The sequence below is a fragment of the Ptychodera flava genome, chromosome 19, assembly GCF_041260155.1.
Source record: "Ptychodera flava strain L36383 chromosome 19, AS_Pfla_20210202, whole genome shotgun sequence".
Classification (NCBI taxonomy): Eukaryota; Metazoa; Hemichordata; class Enteropneusta; family Ptychoderidae; genus Ptychodera; species Ptychodera flava.
The window spans coordinates 35,434,546-35,461,145 of NC_091946.1; the positions used below are offsets into that span (position 1 = coordinate 35,434,546).

General features: G+C 36.6%; 1 protein-coding gene across 1 annotated transcript in view; it reads left to right on the plus strand.

Moving 5' to 3' along the window:
* The window catches only part of LOC139119393 (probable RNA-binding protein 18), a 62,332-nt gene extending 40,499 nt beyond the window's left edge, over positions 1-21,833 (plus strand). The window contains exons 2-5 of the mRNA XM_070683188.1: positions 12,523-12,649; positions 14,888-14,974; positions 15,340-15,449; positions 17,429-21,833. Coding sequence (XP_070539289.1) covers positions 12,523-12,649; positions 14,888-14,974; positions 15,340-15,449; positions 17,429-17,621 — 517 coding nt within the window. The 3' untranslated portion in view covers positions 17,622-21,833. The remainder of the gene's footprint in view (positions 1-12,522; positions 12,650-14,887; positions 14,975-15,339; positions 15,450-17,428) is intronic.
* The last annotated feature ends 4,767 nt before the right edge of the window (positions 21,834-26,600 follow it).

Sequence of the window (26,600 nt, forward strand, 5' to 3'; positions counted from 1 at the left end):
TCCGTCACACACAAAGGCTCCCATACTGCCAAAGCTACCGTCTCAGTATTTGTTGTACAGGTAGATGTAGGGGTTGAGATGTGAATTTGTTCAAATGAACACATCAGTGTCAAAAATGTGCAAATGAGGTAAGAAAAAGGGAATTTCTGCAAACCTAACTTATCTTGAGTCATTTCCTGTCATTGTTTATGAACTGTTACATATTAACAGAACTGCCCAAACCATAGACAGTAGAGGGGAGGAAGACCTTCAGTAGAGGGGAGTTGTTTATGAATTGTTACATATTAACAGAACTGCCCAAACCATAGACAGTAGAGGGGAGGAAGACCGTCAGTAGAGGGGAGTTGTTTATGAACTGTTACATATTAACAGAACTCTCCAAACCATAGACAGTAGAGGGGAGGAAGACCGTCTATGGTCAAACTAAGAGGGGCTAGCTGCCTTTCAGCTATGCATGTTGCTAAAGTTGACCTCCAGTACCTAAAATTTCGGACCTTAATTACTTTTGTCATTCTTGTTTTTCTGGTTTAAATATTTCTTGTTGTTTTTCTGGTTGTACTGTGCAGAAATCATTGTCATAACATCAACGTAGAATTTTCCTGCGCTGAACAGATAGAAACAACATTTATTGTTGATTTTGTTAACGCCACACTGGTATGTACTATTCTGATCAAATTTGAGCGATACCGTATAATTGCAGTATTTTTTTTCTGGTTGTACTGTGCAGAAATCATTGTCATAACATCGACGTAGAATTTTCCTGCACTGAACAGATAGAAACAACATTTATTGTTGATCTTTGTACCCATACTGGTATATACCAATTTTGATCAAATGTGAGCAACACCGTATAATTGCGGTATTTTTTATTTATTCAGAGCCAACAGGCCAAAAGCCCACTTACAGGTCTGACAATAAAAGCTAAGATTAAAATCTGAAACAAACATATACCATACACATACACAAATTATCTGGACAAAATATCTTTGACGGTCTGACGGAAGACTGACCTATTGCTAAAGATGTCAACAAAATTGTATTTAAATACTAGATCATTATAAAAAGACATTGATCTCGGAAGAAAAGAAAACTTCCTAACATTGAGGCGAGATCTCGCAGGTTTAAAAGTCTCAGAGTGACAAAGTGTCCTCATTGGAAAGTTGTAATTTATCTGTTCAACAAGATAAGGTGAATCAACCTCGGAATGGATACACTTGTGTATAAAGTTAAGATCAGCGGCCTTGCGACGGGAGTAAAGCTTGGGGAGGTGGAAATATTTACGTATACCACAGGACTAGAAATTTTCACACAGATACAAAAACAAATTGTTGGAGCTGCTACTGTACTGGGTACATATGAAAACTAGTATACCATTCCAAAAGTTTATTTCCTCATTGAAGCTTTAACTTATCTCTGTTTTCATATCTTCATAATTAAAATTATTGAAACCCGAAATAATTTTTTCCCTTTGGTTGATGCATAAAGTGTAAAAATTCCAACAAATTCAAAATCATCAATGAATTAGAGAAAATAATGAATCAAAAATATATAAAGAAGACATCTTGATCTTGTAAACACAGACAGACTTTGCATGTCACTTACTTCAATGGAAACAGGTGTTTGACATTCAAAGTTACATTTAAAATGTTTATTTTTGTATCATACTGTCATGAATATTTCATTCATTTATTTGAATACCGGTATAGTAAAACATTTTAATATTTCAGAACAATTTTTGTTCTCTACAGATCCATGAAGTTTACGTTACGAGTTCAGTGTGATCCGAATTCTCATTTTCTGCCTTCCAAAGTGTTCAATAATTTACGATTTTAATCACACTAGAATCTCTTGCAAATCGCATAGCAATTTACCATACTTGGTTTCTCACTATCCAATTTATATTAGTTACTGTATTGTGAAATTTGTTTCAAGCATCACATATGTTTTCCGTCGTCTCTAGGTCATCAATGGTGAACATATTGCATAAAAACAATTTTGTTTGTTGCCTGCAGCTAACAAGAAATGTCCTAGAAAAGCAATTGCATGTTATTGTGCTCATATACCATGCATGAATATTTTACCGGCATTTGACAAAGGTTTGCTACCCAATCCCTCTGCTAAAACTAAGAGTTTATCAGCGTACTTGAGCCTTCTGTCTTAATGGTATTTGGCACAGTAACTGCTCTCATATTCACAAACTAAAAATATTTATGGGAAATAATTTGTGCTATTTGCCTGCCATTATGTAGCAATATAAAGCATGGGTACTTGCCTTACATTTGACATAAGCAAAGTATTTTTCCTGGAGGTAAAATGGCAAATGCTGATTACTCAACTGGTATTGCCAAAGTGAACTTTTCAAATTGCTTCATCTAATGGATAGAGGAGTATTTTATGGTTATCTTTGAATTTTGCATCAGATTTTCTCCACTTAATTTGAATGTTAGTATGCATTTAATATGATTGATTGAGATGTGACTTGAAGTTTGAACAAAGCAGAATATATTTCCTTGTTCAAAAAACTCTAATAACCACAAATCTTGTCATCTTTTACTTTCATTTTGTCCATCATGATCAAATCAATCTGGACAGGATGCACAAATTATTGAACTATTTTTCACTGATGTCAACTCCATTTACGGGAAATGATGTTATCATGTCATACGGCATCAGCAATCAAAATCTCATTATCTTAACCATGGCAGGGGCTGTGATTTGCGAACTGTTATTGAGACGCAATGTAATTGGCTTGTGTTATGCACCAACTGAATGGACATGTTAAAGGGCCAGTAACGCTAACTTTTGACGATTTTTGCATTATTTTTGTTTTTCAATGTCAACCATAATTTCTTGTTTTACTCCCCCAAGCATGTTGAAATACACAGTATACAGCTTGTCAACTCAGTATATCCATGTATAAACTGCATTGTTATTATTAGCGAGTAATTCTGGTCCGTTCAACTAGAATTTGAATATAAACAATAACGGTGCATTTTACACATACAGTAGAGACACTATGTTCATGAGCTCCATAGTAGGTATTTCAACGTTCTTTTGGGAGTAGAATAAGAATTTGCGATTGACATACAAAATAAAACTAATGAAAAAATCATCAAAAGGTAGCATAACTAGCCCTTTAACATATCCCCCTGAATGGGTTTGGTTTACAGGGTTAATTTGATGAGGAAAGAAATGAAGATATTTCTGATTCTGATAGTCTTTGGGGTTCCATTAGTGTACCAAATTACCTAAACACTGAAAGTAATGAATTTTAATCATACCAGTACATTAAGGATGCCACAAGAATTCAAATGTGCATTGTAGGAATTTCACAGAAATTCTGTTTTAGTTGGTTGGCCTTTCCAAACTGTATAAAGATTCAGTTGAATTTTATCAATTTGTACCAGTAGTTGTTTTTTTAAACCAATTCATGCCAAGTTCATATGCCACCATCAGGTCAATTTTATTAAAACCAATGAGTCATAATACGTCTTAGATGTTGCATTTTAACAAAGGCTTGAACATTTGGAGGCCTATGAAAACATTGATACTGTAAAAATGATTTTTTACTGATTAAACCTACACAGTACTATGACATGCCATGCTAAGGAGGTTTTGGCTTGATATCACTTTTTTACTTACACTGCACACTGGGAAGTGACAGGCCTTGCATGCAGGATATAATTTCGTACTGGCACTCTTAAGGGATTTATCTTGATACGTGTACCATTATATCTCCCCTTTTACGGGATTGCTGTAGTAGTCGTGGATACTTGAAAACCACTCACCTTGACATAGAAACAGATCAAGTGTGTGATCTTACGGTAGGACGTACATATTTGTTATTCAAGTGTACTTCTCAGTAATCTCTACGGCTTTTCATTGAAGATCTTTGTCGCTGTTTTGCTTTTCTTGGAATAGACTCATACATGCATTGCATGTCAGCTTTATTCAACTTACTGAACCAGATACTTGTAGCTTTAATGTTTGGACATGTCGCCTGAATGATTAAACTGGCATATCAAAATGTCTGGCTGAAGTTATAGAGTTGTTGTTATGTTCAGGTCAAATCTTAAAACAAGTTTTGATTGGACTATGAAATTTGAAATATATCATGCCACTGTGATGAAATCATGTATGTGGTAGGCTGTTCAACTATCGCAGATATGTTTCAACCTTGCTCCATGTGATAAATGTACCAGTAGAGTTTTAAATCTTATTGCACATACATGTGTAACATAAGATCGTTTTGACGTGAATATCAGGAACTTCTGCATATACAGCATAATCTATCAGGTTTCATGGCCAGAAGATAGAAATTGTACACGAAGCTCTGTGTACATTCTCTGAAAGGTTCATGGATACGTGCGTACTAATGCAAATATAATATATCTCATTAAAAGAAGAAAATATTGTACCCCAGGGACACATATGCACTAAAGTAATGACCCTTAATGTATTTTCATGGCAACACCTGGTGATATGATTGTACATTTTATGGCAGAATACGATTCATTTTGGAAATTATAGCTTTCAGTAAAATGATCCTGGTGTATGGTAGATGTATGCAATCATGAATACTACCGTACACTGCTTTACATGTGAATGGCTCATATTTTTCTTTCATTAGAGAGAAAATTCGCCCTTGCAAGATTTTTCAGATAAAAGTTTTGAATTATTCTTTTAGACTCAGAAGGAAATAGAAAACATATACTTGACAGAGATTTTTAGTGATTGTCATGGCAACTGATTTGAATATATGTATTTTATTGAGTCTGATATTTTAATGTACATTTTGATCAGTAAGCAGTCCAGTTTTGGTCAAAAGTTTTCATAACTTGTGTTTATAATTGTACCGGTATGTAGCACTGACCACAGAATAGGTGCTTCATCCAAAGGTGACAGTATTTCCAAACTGACCACCAAACTGACCGTAGTTCTCACTGATCTGCTTGCTGATGTCAAACAGTAGCTTAAGACTAGAGGCACTGTTCAGCATGTGATGTTTGAGGACATATTAAGTATTCATTTATGCAAAGTATATTTATGAGTGGTGTTTAGATATGCAAATTTTATGATTATGCATTTCTTACTGATTCCCATTATGAATTTTGAAAAGGCCCAGCTAGAATCATACATCTGGTATATCCTAAAGTATTCTTAATTCTAACACCGATATAATAGCATGTATAGGATAGGTTTCCACACTATCAGTCTGAGGAATATACATGTACTGCACACAAAGTTGGAGTTGCTATTTTCGTAGACAAGTCTCAAATTTTCATCTGTTCTGCTACACAACACATAGTGCCATCATTCCACATTTACAGTCAGTGAAATGCACAAGATGCCATGAAATATCTCATGTACGGGTACTACATGTACATGTACAGTAGGTGATGGTAGAGTAACAGAATCATGGGGTGGGATTTTCTCAAATTTACCTTTATTTGAAGAAATATTGAATGAGTTCAAAGGTCAGTTGGGGAGATACCTACTTTTATCACTCATCAAGTATAATGAAAGCATACACCTTCTTTTACCCCTTTCAGTTTCTGTCATACAGTGTCATAGGCCAGAATTTTGTATACTTCTATCACAGAAATATTTGAACAAACAAATGTTTAAACTTTGATTATTGCAGTGGGTTGAAGACATGAGTGATGAAAGACTTTTGGTCTGGGAGGTCAGAAACTACATTGTATACAGAGAGGGTACAATGCAAATATTTAATGCCTGTCAGTGGAATTAAAAGTTCAGATACTGTAGGATTATTCTGTCATGCAATGCTATGACCTTGAGAATCAAGATGTAGGCAACCATCACAATCAACTGTCAGTAAATGTATTTTGTGTATTTTTCATGTGTTCTGCAGGCATCAGTTGATTGTTTTGGCAATCAGTTGCCTGTAATTGGAAGATAATCTGAAAACAATTTGATGTAGGAGGTATGCAGGAGAAAATTTTAAAATTAGGTTTGCTCTCAAAGATGCCTTTGCGCTCATAACAAGTTAGCGTTGTTTTGCAAGGACTTTGAAAAATCAAACCGACGCCATCTTGATGTACAATAGATAAGTCAAAAAAATGATGATAAGACTCAATCTAGGTCAGGACACATTCGTAGTTTTATTCTGTGTTTATTAAATGCAGTAGATACTATCAAGAATTACGTTCTCTTCAGAGAAACCTCAAAATCCCAAGTCATGTGATTATGAGTTCACCAAAATAATATTTTGTACCTTTTGTGTGGAGTTGTGGTTGTTAAAATTACAGATATCTGGTTGAGTTCACTGTACTGTGCCAACACTGCAATAGCGTGTGCAGAGTCCAATGAACTCTGCAAAGTACAGCAGAATGCTTCCAGAAGCTGCTTATAGCAAAAGCTGACAGAAAACTTGAATTCTATAATCCCTCAGGACATTAGGAAAACAGATTAGGAGTTGTTTTTCTTATCCATGATATGTTATAATATCATTTATAGCTTGTACTTTATCACTTTGAAAGTTATTATATTATAATACCCAAGATTGAGGAAGTTTCCTGTACATTAGTAACGCACTTTATAATTGTTTGTTTTAATATTAGTAATCATTGTAATTAATTTTAAAATAGAATTGTAATATAGGGTTCTGATCTCCAAATTGACATCTGTACAGAACTTTGTTTTATCCATTACTGTGTATGCATGCTGTGCCAAATGTGGTAAAAAATGTACAACGTGTAACCTATTGTGCTCCAAGGTGCCATTTTAGTTACATGCCTTTGACTGTTGAAATTTGTTTTCATCATTCTGTTATTATATTTTCAGTCAATTCACCATAACACTCTTTAAAACTTACATAGAATGCAATCAAAGATTCACTATTTCTGTGCCTACATGTAGATCAGTTGTCATATACAATTGTTACGTGCATCTCAACCCAAAGACAGGTTTTAGGTTTGTTGTATACACTGTATATTCTCTGTATACGAGTACTGGTATGGTATGAGTGATTTTTAAATGTTGTCCATCCCAAAGGAACATCCATTTGTCACAGGTGTGAAAAACTACCGTAATAAGAATATTTCAAGGCAAACACTGTGTACAGTACAAATGTACATGTAGGTTGTGAGTTACAAATATAAGGGCCATCTGCTGATTGATGGAAAATCTCCACTGAATACAGACTAATGAATAAACCCTAGAGGGATTGATATGAAAAGATAGGAAATACCTCAAGAAAACTGTACAGAAATCACATTTGCAAAATAACCTTGGATAAGATTGGGAAACCATGTGACATTTCATGCTAGTTTAATGGACAGCTTACTTGTGTGTTGAGAGTCTACTTAAGATACTGGTGACTCGGTCCTGATACAGAGCGTCTATTAATTTTCCAATGGCAATCTCAGGGTCTGCAATTCTATGGATTCTGGCGTTAATTGACATCCATCGAGGTACATGTACCGTGTTTCATCACAAAGTCCACGGAATCTCACTGAAATGAAATTCCAAGAAGAGGGAACTTTAATCAAATCAGTTGGAGTGCCTTCAAGATGATTCGGATAGGCGTTGTTATTACAACATTGCATTGTGTCTCCTGTACTTTCAATCAGGGAAAATGACTGCAACAAAATAAGATGGGAACTTGGTCACTACATTTAATACCTCACTACATGCCGAAGGACTCGTTAATACACTCTTGCTACATAAATTTTTTTTTCAGCTTTACTACTGTCGAAATTGCTCATAATCATGATTTTTTATCAAAATACATATTATGGCTTACCTTTATAACCATTGTTGTCCAGCATATATGTACCAGTAGTTACCGTGGTTGCACACTGTGGAAACGATTGTTGCGCACCATACAATATAGTAACCATGGTTGTCACCATGGTCACCATTGTTGCTCACCATAGTAACTATGGTTGCTCACCATGGTTACTATGGTTGCTCACCACCTTACCATTGGTGCTTGCTGTCAAAATCATTGTTGCTTGCATTATCGCTATTGGTGTTTATCTTTCTTACTATTGTAAAATTTACTTTTTCACCGCAAACATGATATGTAAGAGAGTTCATCATTCCTCAACATGGTAATAGCAACCAAGAGATATTCAATCTGACTTTCAAGAGTTCATCATGGCAAGTTTTTGTGTATCTAACATCAGTGAGGACTACTTAGATTTGTGAAGAAGGAATTGGCAAGATTCACTAGAGATGAACATGGAATGAAATACAAATCTTGAAGTTGTTTTTAGAAATCAATAGGGGGAGCAAGTGTCTGCCTCATTGTGTGAAAGTTAATAAATAGGTTTTATATGTGTACTCCAATGAAGTACTGTTCTTGTGCATCTTGGAATATACTGTATACGCCAGTTCCAAGTTAGCTTTTACCTAACATTGCTGTTTTGTCAGCCTTGGCTTAATTTCAAATGAATGCCAGCTTTTAGTGCATTCACACATTTGAAAGCATAATACAAACATTATTCCATTAAGTTGATAAATTTTGTAAAATGCTGAGTAATTTGACTGACTTATCCTCCACATATTGATAATAACAGTACTTTAAGCCACCATTCGGGATTGAGCAGCTCCATATTAAAGCCACACTATTTCATGGTCTGAAATTTCCATTTGGTATTCCTCTGTTTAATGCTCATATGTCCAGCAACAAACGTTGCACATTAAAATTGAAGTTCTTATCACTGCTAAAATTGTTATCCCCCTGTGAGTCCTTTCATCAGCGAAGTTTTATCACTATTCTTGACTCGTACTGTACACATCCGTTCTCACCTCTTATTTGTGTTTGATATACAAATGAAGCTGTTTAATAGAGTTAACTGTAGTTAGTCCACACCAGTGATGTAATGCAAGGGGGGCTGGCCAGTTTCCAGCATGGCACAGTACAAATGGGAGTATTTAAAAGGGTTAATATTGCCGTAATCAGACATGGCTAAGGAGTGCACACATGGAAACCGTGCCGTGTTGAACTGTCTGGAATGAATCGTCAATGGATAGCACACAGGAGACTTGGTTTAGAATTGAACCGAGTCTAATGATTGAAGTTACGAGCTTGATAAGCCCATAATTCTCCAATGACTGCAGCGGCTCATTTTGGTACACTGGAAATAAAATTGCAATGATGAAGTGAGCTGTGAAGTTTGCCAATAATGTATATCATATTTATTTCAGAAAGCCAACGTATCAAGGATTATCGTATTGCGTCATGTGGTTATTTTGAAAAGCTGAAGATTAGATGGGAAAAGAAAAAGTTTGTTTCAGATTACAGTTTGTACAGAAATTTCACACTGCAGTGAGCAATATGAAATAACTCCCTGAAAGTATTATTAATTGCCTTTTTCTTTAGATTTCTATGGCTATGCATCATGTCTCTTAGTTTGTTTCAATTTGATTATTTTTTCAATTCAATTAAGTTCAAAAATAGAAAAATTGCTTGCCAACATGTTCAAAACCCAAACACTGCTTGACTAAGCTACAGCCTATATATTTTCAGCTCAAGAGTTTCATTACTACAGGGGATATTTTATACCTGAGTGGTAAATCAAATAAAACATAATAACTTAAGCTGGTTTTTCCTTTCTAATACAGGATATTGATGTGAACAGCCCTAAAATAATCTTAGTACATGTACTTTTCATTGCGTTTTTTGCCCACATATACTTTCCATATTGTGGACTGTAATTGAGGGGACTGAAGGTGATAATGTGAATTATTACATATGTACCACAGTTTACTTGCATCGAAGGGCGCGCGTACTACCGGTATTTGCACTGCAGTGCAATACCGAAAACATTATGCCATTCCTTTATGTTGATGAGTATTTACCACTTTTGACCCGGAACTATTTATGTTTGTAAACACAAAACATGTCGTCTACAAGATTTCGTTTCACTTTGGTTCGATGCTTGTTATGGTAAAATGCATGACATTACCAATTAAAAACTACGACAAAGAAAATTGCATGTACTTATTATAGTGTGATGATGATTTTATTATCCGGAAGAGCTGTTTGTTGTCAGCGAAGCAAAAACATTGACAACGGGCGACGTCCGTTTCTAGCTCCATAAATACACGGTGCACGGTGGCCGCTGTACCACGGCGGCCATATATATATATATATATCGAAACACACGTAACTGCGGGCGCAGCGGAGCCAGTTAAACAGTTAACATTTTCAGAGACGTTTTTGCCAGTAGTTTTCTCACCGGACATTCCCTGTTTACAATAAAAAGTCACTTTTGCATGCAGTTTATTCTGTGCTTGTGTGTCCTACACACTATTGATAACAGAGACTGAGTAAGCGCTTGTGTGCCACGGCGCGGTGAACACTGAAATTTGATCGTTCGACAAGTTACGTTTGCCGTATCTTACTCTTAAATTTCCCGTAAAAATCTTCGAACTGTTATTTGTATCGATCATTTAGAAGAATTTCAAGCTCAAAATGTGAAAAAATCAAAAGCGTTCCACGTTCAAAGTTCTCTTCGTTTGGCTATCTATGGCATGTTGCTACGTATGTGTGAGCGATCGCAAGCAGAGTTCAAGCCCTCCGACGTTCCTCTTACGTCATCCTTGATAAACAAGTAAACAATAGTTTAGCCAATCAAAATGGAGGGTGTGGCGGCGTTGACCAATGAAAAGTGAAATCTGATTCGATGCCTCATTACAGTGATGTCAATGTTATATAACTCCAAAAGGTCGCCCTGAAGCTTTGACCACAGTCGTTTGGAGAGCTATTCAGCGCTGGGACTATTCGCCCCATAGACGAGTATACAGAAGCGAGAAATACCCCAAGTCAGGAAATGAAATGGCTATTTCGTATAGGGATTGTGCCACCATGTCATCTTCGACGTTCGATTTTACCGTGAAAAGTAGCAAGTTCATCTATCATGTAACCGTCGACCGTTCCCTATCATTCTCAAAATTCATACCTGGTACTTGATTTGCTTCACAAACGCTCGTTTCGTGTGATTTTCGGCCGCTAAAACATAAGCGTGAGCAACATTCCGGTCACCTTACAGTGGACGTTGGGCACCTCCACTTTACTGACGTTAGCGCCGCGTACCCATGAGGGGTGACTGGAAGGTTGTTCATGCCTTATGTTTTGGCGACGTGTCTTCTGAACTTGGCCGAAAATCACACGAAAATTCATACCTGATACTTCATCTGCTTACAAAATGCTCATTTCCTGTGATTTTCGGCCGAGTTCGAGAGACACCTGGCCAAAACATAAGCGTGAGCAACATTCCAGTCATCCCTCATGGGTAGGCGGCGCCAACGTCAGTAAAGTGGAGGTACCCTAGAGGTGACCGGAATGTTGCTTCCCAGGTTTTGGCGAGGTGTCCGTCGAATTCGGCCGAAAATCACACGAAACAAGCGTTTTTGAATCAGATAAAGTATCAGGTATGAACTTTTAGAATGATAGGGAACGATCGACGGTTGCATGATAGATGAACTTGCTAATTTTCACAGTGAAATCGGACACGGAATGTTACATGGCGCGGTTTTTATAGCCATTCTGTTTCCTGACTTGGGGTATTTCTTGCTTCTGTATACTCGTCTATGGGGCGAATAGTCCCAGCGCTGAATTGCTCTCCGAACGACTGTGCTTTGACAGACAAGTAGTACGCACGACTATCGTCGATTCTCTCGATAAATGATGCAAATAAAAGATAGAACATATGTAATAATAACAGAACCCCATGGCCTGTGAGTGCAAGCGCGCCGTACTAGCGGTATTTGCACGAGTGCTGCGGTTAATTCGGCTGTCCTTTCACTCGCTTCGCCTCGCTTCGCTCGTGAAAGGACTGCCGCTGAATACACCGCAGCACTCGTGCAAATACCTCTAGTACGGCGCGCTTGCACTCACAGGCCATGGGTTCTGTCATATCAAAGTATTGATGGGCCAGTTAGCTGAATCTTGTGACGATTTTTTTCACCATATTTATTTTGTGTATCAGTTGCAAGTTCTTTTTTGACACCCCAAAGCATGTTGAAAAACCAACTATTTCACTTGCCAGCACAGCGTCTATACATGTAAAAATGCATCAATTTGTAACTTTCATTTTAATTCTAAGTCCGGACCGGAATTCACTTGTCAGCAATAATAACACAATGCAGTCTACACATGTAGAGGCTGAGTTGACAAGCTGAATACTGAAACTCTCAATATGCTTTGAAGAGTAGAATGCAAAACTGGCATTGACTTTAAAAATAGAAATAGTGAAAAATCATCAAAAGATACAGCTCTGGTCTTTTATTGTCAACAATATTCAAAAACAATATTCTTTTCTCAGGTGTTGCAAGTTCTTTCCATTTAGGCAATTCCTTAGAAGAAACGTCTTTTCAACATCAGTCTTCATAGTTTACTGTCTCAAAGAATAAATTTATTTCAATAAAAAAAAATTCATGACATCAAAACTATGCATTGGATGTATCTGTCATTTTATGCATTAACCTAGAACAACATTCTCTATATGTAAATGTGATTTTGTATATTTGTATTTTTGTATTTCACAGATATCAACTTCTGCAGATTTTGAAACGCTACGGCGATATCAAGGAGCTGGATTTCCTATTTCACAAATCAGGACCCAATCAGGGAAAACCTAGAGGCTATTGCTTTGTAAATTACACTACAAAAGAAGTAAGTCAGAGTTTAAAATGAATTCTGGAGGCAGTTACTGCATGACAGATATTGAATATCTATGCCATCAATATCTATTTATAGGTATATATTGTCTGTATTGTACACATCTTTTCTGTATATATATATATATATATATATATATATATATATATATATATATATATATATATATATATATATATATATATATATATATATATATATATATTTATCACATGAACTGGCCCGAATTCCCACCTGTGTGACGTAGAACAGGACGGATAAGAAATCCGAATTACCCCTGTTGTACGTCATCAACCGGAACTTTTTTCTTTCACGGTACCGTTCATACATGCAGGCGTCGCGACACGAACAGATTTGTTGTGATCGATGCCGTGCTAGCTCGCACGTTATTTTTACAAAAAGGTGACCCGATAAATCCAGACATGGAAACATAGAAGGCATATTTGTCCAACGAAATTTCAAGTCGCTAAAACAATAGCTTTTCCCGAGAATCGAATGGAGATACCGACGATCGTTATTTTAATGGCTCAGTAACGTGTCGGCTCCAGTCGAGTCGTGTGGACGTCGTACCTGGCGATCCCGGTTGGCGATAAAACCGAAACCTACACCTCAAACTGAATAAATGAGTATAGTATAATCTTCGGGAAAGCGACATAGGAGGCACAAGCCTAAAGTCATTCGACAATCAACGATCAATTTCCTTAATCACACAAAAACTCCGTAAAGTCTCGCTCGGAATCAAACTTGCAGCGCGGCATAATGCCGTAGCGAAGACATAAGCTATCGAGCTGTGTGCAGCGCTGTGGAATCCCATGTACTTCGAAAGTTGACTCAGACAACACTCAAAACAGAGTTTCCGTCGACAAAATTAGGATGTATCCATGGACGAGATATGTGTCAATGCAAACATCAAAGTTCGTAAGACGAAAACATTGATGACCGAGATCGGTATTGACGAGTTGCCGGACGAGTTGACACCGGCAGAGACCGGTGACGGCAACGTTGTGGGCACAGACATGCAATGAGTGTGTCATCGAACGGAATCTTTCGCGCTCGCAAAGGTCGTAAACTTGTGTGATATTTTGAAAGCCACGGCATCTCTGAGAATGAGAATTACTGTTTCGATCGTGTCGTCTCATTTACTTCATAAATATAATTGTAAATATTCTAAGTAACTCTGAATACTATGATTATCCGTCGCTAGCACGGTGAAAGCTATGTCCGCCGATGGCCAACTTGCCTTGGCATCCGTACAGCGCGAGACAATGATTGACACGTTCACGTGACCGAATCCGTACGTCTGATTGGTGGAGATACCCTTTAGTGTAGCAAATTTCTGCTTGATGGGATTTATGAATGAAAGTATCTCCTGGGTGACGGGCCGCTTTACTCTTTAAATGAAAGTAATCCGCGTAAGTAAAACACAAATCGCGACGAAATTCATGCAATTTGTTACGATAATTTTGATCCATCTACGTCAAAAGAAAAATAAGAAGACTGTTCATGTGATAAATATATAATCCCATGGTATTTTTCTCTGTTTGACGTCATCGTATACTCGTGTTTTTCGCGGAGCCGCACAACTTCTCGCCTTCGGCTCGAAGTTGTACGGCTCCGCGAAAAACACTCGTATACGATGACGTCAAACAGAGAAAAATACCATGGGATTATATATAAATATATATATATATATATATATATATATATATATATATATATATATATATATATATATATATATATATATATATATATATATATATATATATATATATATATATGTATATATATATATATACCGGTAGGTATATATTGTCTGTATTGTACACATCTTTTCTGTATATATATATATATATATATATATATATATATATATATATATATATATATATATATATATATATATATATATATATATATATTTTTTTTTTTTTTTTTATTTATTTATTTTGATAATTCTTAAATGTAATTATATAATTCATAAATGTATCTTCCGTGCTGTCAAAGTAGGCCTGTCAATTATTTTCAGTCGTGACATTTCTGTGATTTCAATGCATTCTGTCTATTCTGTCAGTTTTCAAACTAGAATTTGTAATTTGACTAAATAGACACAATGTAAAGGATGAATGAAATGATTTACTAGTATATGCTAATTGAATGTGATATCTCTTGAAGGATATAAAAGAATATTTTCATGATTATTGTCTCTTATTAATGATTTTTTTGTTGCAGGAAGCAGAGAAGGCAATGAGAAGTTTAGATGGAAAATTAGCATTAAGTAAAAAATTATCCGTCTGTTGGGCTCAGCCTCATTCTAAAGTGAGTACTTTACCAAGATCCATTCATACAGGTGATATACAATAGCTCCTTCTAGGGCTCAAAATTAACTGTAGTGCTGATCCCAGGAGAACAATCTTTGCCTTAAGACTACTAATATCTGGAAATGGTTGTCCCAGGGACTACCAAATGTGTCATACAATGAAACTGCGGTGTAAAGTTGAATAGGTCTGCTTGGGTCCAGGCATGCATACACTTTTTCAAGCAATGGTCAGTCATTGTGTCTAAACCTAGTGAGGAATGCTTGTGTCTTGAAATTTTGCATCTTTAATTTGTGGTACGGTTTTCTTTTTATTCGATCAGAAACATTCAGAAAATACAAATCGAAACATTTTTTATTCATTTAGAATTCCAGCGACAACATCAGGGGTGGCAAACAAAAATTCCCGGTATGTTTAGGTGGCCAGAGTGGCCAGGTTGGAAGTAGCAAGGTAGCCCAGGCACAGAAGGGAATGAGGTAAGTATTTCTTTCCTATCTACCTCTGATAGTAAATAATAGATACAGTTCCAATAGTTTTCTGCAACCAATTACACCAATCATTAGAAAAATCAGTGGGTGGGCAAATATGTAAATGGCATTTTTCCTACTGTAATGTGCCATTGTTTCCAATTGAGATCCATGATTTTGTGGCATACTTTCCGTACCTGACACTATATCTGTTAGGCAGTCTGCAAATAAAGCTGCCTGACGCGTATAGCTAGATGCTATCTCACCAAACATAGCTCTACAGGATTTATGAGCAGTACTTGACCCCAAGGTCACCTTAACCAGTAACTGAATTCAAGATTTTAAAATAAATGAATATCAATCCAAACCTAGCATTAAAAATGTTTCTTTATAAATGTTAAAATTTCAACTTTTTATCTGTAGATGTGCAAGTATGGTCTCAGCACCATTTTCAGCATTCCTAGTATTTCTTGGCAAAGCCATCATTTTGTTTGCTTCTTTCTTCAAACAAAAGACAATGGGAAGATGCTGTCAGTATATCTCATAAGCAAATTTATGCATTTTTATATTTTGTTACTATTGGGCTTTTCAGAAAGAAAAGGGAAATTCTTTAAAATATGGTTGCACTGAATCTGAGAAAAAATGATTTTTTATTCCTATATTTTTGCATCTAAAACAGACAAACATTGCTAAGAACGTCGTTCATGTATGAAGTTATTTCAGTCTCAGTGCACATTGAATTCATCTGTTACACTTAAAGAAGTTTGTGCAGTGGTTTCTGAAGGATGTGATGTCCTAGCATAAATCACAACATGTAATTTACTTTTTGCATGACCTTATAATTGAGGTCATCTCGGTGTAATATATGGTGATCAACAGTGTGTTGTTGCCATGACGACATCTCAGTGCCATTTGACAAATGCCAAGTATCTCTGATTAATGACCACAAAGGACCCATATAAACTGAAATGACTGTTTCCATAGTTACGCATGGCTTGATCTTCCTGGCAGGTGACACCCTACAATATTTAACAGATTCTGAAAAAGAATCAGTATGTTGCAAAATGATTTGGAAACCCATAATTTTACACCTCGGTGATCAAGAGCTTAGATTTCTGCTCTTTCAGGGAGTAGAGGTGAAGTAACAGGTACTGTGGATTACTTCATCGATTTTCCATTTTAACGACATATTTTATTTGAGGTTGGAATGTCAACTTTGACACCGTGGCTGCAACCTTTGAAACTTGACCCTTGACCTTGACAGTGTGAGGCCTCCTGTGATACCCTTTGACCTCAGACACCTTAATGTACGTGTTTGCTGTGCTTGCTGTGTTGACTGTAAGGATTTTGTTTTCTAGATGAACCTACTCATAAATGTTATTTTTTGTTGTTGACAAGAGAAAAAAAGTTCAAAGGTATCAGACTGAATTTTTACAAATGTTCATTTTTATCAGTAAAATCATGTAGTAGTGCTTTTCAATTTTATTCTTTTTTTAAAAAATGAGTGGAATATTGCAGATCCTTGGAATCTGAAAAGATCTGAAAAGATCCACCATTTATGGGTGAAAGTTAAAGAGAGAAAGTAAACTTTGCAAAAAGGTATTTTAAAATAATTGCTTGAAAAGGTAAGAAATCATTTTGCAGTAGTCACAGTTTCACAAGAACTCAGCCTGCAGATTAAAAGTAGTTTGTGAAAATTACTCTCAGAAGGCAAAATTGCAAACAAAATAATTACAGATGATTTAAACATTGAGGTTATGCGTTCATGTGAATTGTCTTAACACGGACTCATACATGTACCTGTTCACAATTTGAAAATTATCATGAGAATAGGAGTGAAAAAAGAGATTGTCCATATGGTCAGGAATATAATATCATGATCATTGTTGACATTGTCGGAACAGGTTGAATTCCTTTCACAGCCCTTGGTGGAAAACATGAAAGATTATTGCCTCATCTTCATTTGATTTTATCTTCTCTCTCTGCAGCGCTGACATGAAGATAAAAGCCATCGAAGCTAAACTGAAATCCATGGAAGGAAATGATGATGAGTTCACTGTCTTTCCGGATGTGAGAAGCAATTCCACGGAACTTTCGAGGACTAAACCTCCAAATAAATTTACAAACTATGGGGCTGATTCAGTGAAAGTCCGACACAAACCGTACGACAAGAAAAAGTAGAAGTAGGCCGACATATTTGCAGTGGATGTGATGTTTTCAATGTTTTTAGAAGAAACACAGTCCCATGGAACCTGGCTCCCATTGGAGCCCAATTTTTTATTTCACTTTTTATTGATATGAGACAGTTAGCTGCTTTCTGAGAAGTACGTACTCTGCCAACTGTTTCCAAGGCACAATCAGAGTTTTCAAGAACATGACCAGAGAGCTTTCTCAATATTGTTACCGGTAGTGTCGTTTAGCAACAGCGTAGATTCTGTTCAGATCATATTCACTGATGTCAATGCAGTTTTTTTCCTATCATAATTGTTATTATTTAAATGGAAATTTCTACATATATTTTTTGTACAAAAGTAGCACTCTTCTGTATGATTGTATACGGTAATATGCACACGCAGTCCCACACACACACATGTACGTGTATAGATAATGTACATGTATGATAGTGGAACACATACACATACATATATGTACACATGTCATGTGTATCATAGTGTAACACACAGACACACAGACACACGTGTGTGTGTATTTCACTGAGTTTAGCACAGGCTTGCTTTCGATACTGTACCATAATCACCATGGTAACAGACATCCTTGCCCTGATGAAATTTAACCCCTCAAAGGGCAGATGCAGAAATTGTTCTCCAAAACGAGAAAACGTACTTAGATCAAATTTCTCAACCTAGGATCAATTTTCCATCCCAAGCCTACATTTTTCTAAATGAAAATGTCAATTGAAAATCTGAAAAGCAAGAATCAATAGCTGCAATTTTATCGTACAAAAGATAAGAATTAGCAGAGTGTCCATTTTAGTGGTTTGTTGTTCTTTTCAAAAGGCATTTTATGATCAATTTCATGCATACATAGCAGAGGTTGAATTAAAAGCTTCATTTTCACAAATTAATCATGCACAACTAAAATATTTGTACTGGGTAATGTTTGCTCTACGTATTGCATTTCCCATAAAATTACCAACATGAATTATTGCTTGATGAAGGTTCAGAAGAATATTAGCATGAAGCAGTTCAATAAGATTATTTAGATTTTTTTCTACATATACAAAATGTCAATCAAAATTGTACCATACAAGCTGAAGAAATATGCTAGGGTCCCAGTAACCAATCATTTGTCACCAGAGCCAAATAAGTTGAACTGTGGCAATGTTTGAAATTCAACACAGCTGCCACTAGCCACTCTTATGTTACCAGTCTGAAAAATCAAATAGTTGATGTTTTAGAAAATGAGAGGAATTTTCAAAGCTAATGCACCCAAAATAAACAGAGAATGGTTAGATTTTGATTAAAAAGTAAATTTTCATCAACCACAAGCAAAGAGATTGGCTTGCCAAGCACATTTATCAACAGTTGAAAGTTTAAACAATCTTTTTCAATGAGGGCAAGAGATAATTAAAAACTGCAGATGGAATTTTTTGATTAATAAAAGTGCTGAGGATGCAGCGATGTTCCGAGTGAACTGTGTCACACATTTTGCTGAAGGATGGCGCTGGCTGTAGTGTCCATTTAGTCAGTAGTTCAGTACATAATCAAGGTTGTAACACAATGCTGTCAAAAAGGTCTAGCTATAAAGCAGAAACAAAACCACCACTAGTATACAACCTTACATGACTGACAGACAATGTGTAATGTATAACTGTGTTGTCTGTTTGTCAGTTTTATTTGTATACTTCCCCCTAGGAGAGGACAGTAATTAGTTACAGTAGATGAAATACACTTAATTAGCCTTTATCATTTGTTCATTGATCCTGTGGGAGACAAGATACAATCAAAACTTTCTAACAGACAGTTTGCAGTGTGTTGTCTGTTAGTCAGGTTTAATTGTATCCTGTCTCCCAGAGGACCATGAACCAATGATAAAGGCCAATTAAGTGCATTTTATCTCCATTTACTAATTACTGTAATACTCCTTCAGGTAATATTCAACACCACACGGAAACCAGCACGGCACTATCTCATTTTTCCATGTCCTCTGTCCCCTTGGGTTAGTCACCTTTGTGTTCTGAATAGATAGAAACTCATGGCAATCGCCCTCAAAGAATGTGAAGAGAACCTGTAAAATTTAATAACTATCTTGTGAAGGTAATATCTGCATGGTAATAGAGTTTTTTGTTCATCGATCCTGAGGATTTTTGTAAATATCTTTTGGCTGAAATAGAAAATAGCAGCTGTGTCCATTGATTGAGGTGCCTGGATCATGAGCTACGCAGTTTGTTGTCGTATTGCAAGAGCGCCCCCAATGACATATCTTAGTATTTCTCTCATCTTTATCAAGTCAGGCAGATCATTCTGCCGTAAGCTGGGCTGTCTCAAAAGTGAATACATCACTGTCTCATTCATTACTGGGTATTTCAAAATCTACAAGATATGTTTTGGTATTCTGATAGAATTCAAAAACATTATTACAAATTAAAAAATTTTTATTGGTGTTGTGCAAAGTGTCATGAAAATAGGGTATCCCTGAGTATCTTCTGACACAGTTTGCCCATGGCATCGCAGAACTTTTAGTCTAGAAAGTTTTGAAAACAAAAAAAGGATTATTTTTTGACAGAAATGGTTAATTTGCATACTCCGTGTGATTGTAAAAAATATTTGTGCTCTTATTAATAGTAAATACTGTATTGAAATGCATAAATTATCAAGTTGAGTAACCAGCTACACATAGCAATATGAAAACATCCACATACTGTTCACTGAAAACTGCCTTTCAGAAAGAAAATTAATTATCATTTTGTAACAATTTATTTTATATGTCCATATTACCTACTTTGTCAAATATTCTGAAAAAAAAACGTGAACTCATCATTTTTGATTACCATGAATCAAAAATCCTGCAGTATTTTTCTCAAAAATATGAAACGCAGTGTACATCCCAATATTGTGAGATTTTGGAAAGTGCTTAAAAAACTTTGTCAAAATTTATCATATCATTGGTTTTCAGCCAGTTATTACTCGTGGTAGCTGCTAGCTGTATGAGAACAGTTTTTGTCCTAAAGTTAATGTGCAAACATAAATTTGCATATGTCCACATATGGTCGTAGAGGTAAAACACCCATGTTTACCAGGAAAAACTTGTAGCTTTTGTCACAGACTGTAGGGTCTATGCCATAATCAAACACCTAGAATCACAAAAATCCACATGTGTAGCAAAGCTATGTCCTAATGTGTAACCAGGCAATACTGAATTTTCCCATCGTAACACTCCAGTGTATTTCTGCTACAAGTCTTGTTTGAAACTTGAGGCGTGGCTACTTAAGCCTTTCACCCCCATTTCCCTCTCTAGTGGTCCAACCAACCCTCTCTAGTGGTCCAACCAAACACTAGACAACAGTGGGATTGATTCAAACCACAGCGGTGAAAGGGTTAAGGTAATGCACACTTTGAAACCGAAAGTTTTTAAAGTTTTGCCAAAATTACTGAAGGACACTTCTAATCAGGGGTCAAACTTTGGGATTAGAGAGGAATAACTTATCTAAAATTTAGCAATAATTATTTCAAATTGGACACTATTCCCTATCTGAATTCTGTGGGAAAAAATTAAACTTTTCATATTTATGAAAATACTGAAGGTAAAATCTCAATGGCGTTGATCACGATTTCAGGTTTGTTACGAAGTACGGCATCCGTGACATCGGACAACGCTGCCTAAAATTCGTACAAATTTTGTTGTTGTATGTGTGGCTGTTGTTGCAGCTTGAAGACTGAGCCATAAATTCATTTGAATTAGTGTGACTTTTAGTAACCATTGGAACACCAGCAAGTTTTATTTTTGTTGTTTATGCGGAAAATGTGGATAAATATTGATGCATATTAATGAGAGAAAAAATGAAGTCATTTGGAATTAAAATGAGTGCACACCAGCAGATCAGAAAAGAATTTAAAAATTTCAAATCTCAAAAACTGACTGTAGCATATACTACTGTAAATGAAAACTGTTTTATTGGTGACAAGTGAGCATAAAATTATGTCTTATTCTGATATTATGTTGATTAAGTATTTATATAATTCTATGCTATTTTCAATCAAATACTTTGCGTCGTTGTAACAGTTAAGATTATCAGAGTATTTTTATGTCTTTTGTACAGAGTTTTGGATCACAGAATCAGGTCCATTCTTTGAGATATCAAATGAAAAAAACCCCTGGAAATGTAAAGTATCAAAATAAAGTGCTGTCGTTTACAGTATATGAAACTTTGAATGTCTGGTTTTGTACATCAGTTGTTTTTATCTAATCAAACACCTTTTTGGGTTTCATCTATGGATGACCAGATGCTTTATGAGAACTTCATATTGAAGGATGCCGCTGTTAACGTCACTCTAAAATCTCCTGAGAGTAAGACGGTTTCATCGTGAGGTGATTAAAATATTGATTTGAAGTCTCTCAGTTGTTGTTTTATGCATAGCTATCGTATAGTTTTGAGTCTGTCACACTTTGTTGATGTTTGTTTGTCAACACTTGTTTTCATTTTTTTAGTTTTATGTGGTAAATGGGCCATTTTGGGAAGTTTTTTGCAGTCTGGCGGCTCTTTTTTATTGGGCTGCCATAAAACGCCCTCACAGGGGCAGATAATCACCTATGCTTCCTTGAGATGGACAACATTTTCTGACAATAACCCCTCACTTCACCCTACACATCCATAGGAGTATAAAATGTTTTTTATCTCTTATCTTTCATATATTCATCTCAAGTTAAACAAGAATTTCTGCGTGTCTGAAAACTCAACCTAGGTACCACTCTCCTATAACCGAAGTATAATAAAAGCACTCTGCATGAAAATGAACTAAGTAATCTCCACAAAGTTTCCACTGACATTCAATAACATCAGGAGCTAATACTGATTCTCACAAACCTTTCAAATCTAAAGCTCAAGTTAGGCAAGCATTGCTCAGGTTAGAAAACCCAAACTCAGGTATTGCTTTCTTTAAAGACTATCTTTGTTGGTAACCAAAGCAATCCCCATCTCAGTGAGCCAACTCCTCTCCACAATGGATCAATGGATCCACTGATATCGGAGAAGTTCAGACCGGGCGCAAAACAAAGCAACAAAACAGAATTTTCTTCACTTTGGATTGACATTGGGTCACTCAGGGTCATTGACCTTACAAGTACACTTGAGTAAAAGTTTTAGGCATACAAGGCTTTGCTATTTTTTAGTCGCGATTAAATTGGGGATGGGCCAGATTGTTTTGTTACTAAATGTCTTCAGAAAGAATGTAACAAGTTAGTTTTTTTGACTGATTAAAGCTTACCTAACTGAGGAGGCATTTCATCTAAAATTTGACCTGCCAGGTTGCTGTATGTCGGTAGAAGGTCAATAATCTGCTCGAATATAAGCTATCTCAAAAAGCAAGTTTATTTCTTTGACTTTCGAGGCAAAAAACCGGGAAAATTCTGCCATTTTGTGAACTCCGGCGGATTGTTTTTACTGTGGAGCAAAAAAACGCCCTCACACGGCCGAGTGCTCGCCTCTGCTTCCTGAGAATGTCGGAAAACTCAAACTCGGGTACACTCTCCTTGCGGACTATGCATAACTAAAATACCCCGCATGACAGTCAACTAACTCATCTCCACAAAGTTTCCACTGACATTGAATAACATATTGGGAGCTAAAGCTGATTTCTCACGAACCTTTCAAATCTGAAGGGAAAGCTAGGCAAGCATTGCTCAGGTTATAAATTTGCATTTTGGGAACTTTTGTGCGGTCCGGCGGATCTTTTTTTGTTGGGGTTCTACAAAACTCCTTCACACGGAAGAGTGCTCGCCGCTGTTTCCTTGAGAGTTACAACATTTTCTGACGGTAACTCCTCGCCTCACTTTACACGTCAGTAGGAGTACAAAATGGTTTTTATCACGCATCTTTACGTGTTCATCTCCAGCTGAACAAGACTTTCTAAATGTCGGAAAACTAAACTCAGCTATTGCTCTCCTTGCGGACTATGGTTAACCAAAGTACTCGCCGGCATTACTTTTTGTATTACTTTTTCCTTTACGGACTGTATTCGTGGGTCAACAAAGCATGTCAGTGAACTAACTCTTCTCCCACAAAGGGATCCACCGATATTTGAAAAAGTTCAGACAGGAAACAAAAACTAAGCACCAAAACAAACAATTTTCTGCTCTTTGGATTGACATAGGGTCGCTCATGGTCATTGACCTTACAAGTTCACAGCACTAAAAGAATTCGGGACATGCAATGCTTCATTTTTGGGGGGGTTTTTTTTGGTCCCCATTAATTTGGACAATATGCCCTATTGTTTCGAAGCTAAATGTCTTTTAGGAAGACTGTAACATTCATAGTTTTTTTTACTGCATTAAAGCTTACCTACCAGTGAAGGATTTTCATCCAAAAATTGACCTGCTAGGTAGCTCTATGTCGAAAAAAGGTCAGTTCTATGCTTGAATATGAGCTAAATGTGCAAAACAAGTTTATTTCTTTGAATTTCGATAGAAAAAAACTGGAAAATCCTGCCATTTTGAGAACTTTTGTGCTCTCCGGCGGACCTTTTATAGTTGGGGTGCCACTAAATGCTCGCATCTGCTTCGGGACCGTGTTTAGTGGAACAACATTTACTCTAACTCCTCACTTCACTTCACAAATTCGTTGGAGTATTGAGTATTAAATGTTTTTTATCACGTATATTTCTCATGTTCATCTCCAGGTAAACAAGACTTTCTAAATGTCGGAAAACTGAAACTCTGGTACTTGCGGACTATGGTTAACCAAAGTACTCTGCATGAAGGTGAATTAACTTACCTCCACAAAGTTTCCACAGACATTGAATAACATATTGGAAACTAAAACTGACTTCTCAGAAACCTTTCAAATCTGAAGCACAAGTTAGACAAGCATTGCTCAGGTTAGAAAACTCAAACTCAGGTATTGCTTTCTTTACGGACTATCTTTGTTGGTAACCAAAGCACGGCCCATGTCAGTGAAATAAGTCATCTCCACAATGGATCCACCGATATTGCGGGAAAAAGTTCAGTCAGGGCACAAAAAAACAACAAAACAAACAATTTTCTTCACTTTGGGTTGACATGGGGTCACTCGGGGCCATTGACCTTACAAGTACACTGGAGTAAAAGAGTTTTAGGCATACGGGGATTAGCTGTTTTTGGTCCCGATTAATTTGATGACGATGCGCCAATGTTTCTACCGTTACAAAATGTCTTCTAGAATGAACACTCTTAGTTTTTTTGACTGGATTGAAGCTTAAACCTCGGCTCGAAAAGGCCCGGGAACGGGATTAACTGAGGAAGATGATGAGGTGTTTGTCTTTTGTCTTCTTTTGAAATTGGAATCATTATACAAAACTTTGCTTAGCCTAGATTTTTGGATTAAGTCCGAGCGAGGGTTTAACTACTTGTGAAGGCTTTCCATAAAAAAAAAAAAACTGAACAGTCAGGTTGCTGTGCGTCGGAAAAGGGTCAACTCTATGCTTGAATATAACCTAAATCTGCAAAGCAAGTTTATTTCTTTGAAAGTCGAGGGCAAAAACGGGAAAATTCTGCCATTTCGGGAACTTTTGTCTCCAGCGGATCTTTTCAAAACGCCCTCACGCGGCCTTGTACTCGCCTGTACTTCCTTGAAAGGGACAACTTTTCTGACGCTAACTCCTCACCTCACTTTACACATTCCTAGAAGTATAACATGATTTTAATAACGTACCTTTCACATGTTCATCTCTAGTTTAACCAGAATGTCTGCATGTTGGAAAACTAGAACTCCGGTACAATTTATGCTGACGACTATGGATAACCAAAGTACTCCGCATGACAGTAAAAATAACTAATCTCCACAAAGTTTCCACCGACATTCAATATGATATTGGGAGCTAAAGCTGATTAGCCACCAACCTTTGAAATCGGAAGCTCAAGTTAGTCAAGTTAGGCAAGAGTATTGGTCAACTTAACGACAAACTCAAACACTACTTTCTTTACGGACTATCTTCGTCACTCCGCATAACAGTGAACTCACTCATCTATACAAATGATCCACCCATACTAGAAAAAGTTCAGACAGGTCACAAAAACAAGCAAAAAACAAACAAACAATTTTCGGCACTTTGGATTGACGTGGGGTCACTCAGGGTCATTGACCCTACAAGCAAGTAAACTGGAGTGAAAGAGTTTTCTGCATGCAATTCTTTGTCCTTTTGGTCCCCACCGATAAGGGGAAGATGGCCGATGGTTTGGTAGCAAGATGTGTTCTACAGAGAATGCATCACTCAATGTCTTTGATTGCATTAAAGCTTACCTACCTGTGCAGGCCTTTCATCGGAATATTGACCAACTAAGTGGTGTTATGTTTGAAAAAAGTCAAATATATGTTTGAATATAAGCTTGACATGCAAAGGATGGTTACTTTTTTGAATTTCGAGAGAAAAAAACGGCAAAATTAATTCGGCCATTTGAGAACTGTTTTAGCCGCTCTGGTGGAGCCTTATTTTTTTGCCTGGGGTACCCACAAAACGCCCTCACACGGCCGAGAACTCGCCTCTGCTTTCTTGAGAGGGACAACAGCACACAGTCTCTGACACTAACTACTCACCGAGCTCCTCACCTCACTTTACACATCCGTAGCGGCATGAAGCGACATGACATAAGTTGCAGTCTTTTTGTTGTTGACAATGTCAACACAAATCTTACCCATAAACAAGATTCATGAAGTGCACACCATGGATGAGGATTACTTTAAACCCAACCTGTAAATTAGCAAATTGCTTCATGATATGCTTCTGATCATTCTGGGGAGTTATACCATTTGACATTTTTCATAGGGGATCTGGGAGTCCTCGCTATGTGACTTCGACCAATTAGGACACTCCTGTGAAGCTATATGCAATATTCTGTTTGAAAATATTTTCTGACAGTTACTGCTGCACTTGTAGTTGTTTGAACACCATAATTTTGGAAATTGTCAAGTTTTGGAATTAATAAGACAAGGCAAAATTTTACTGCATC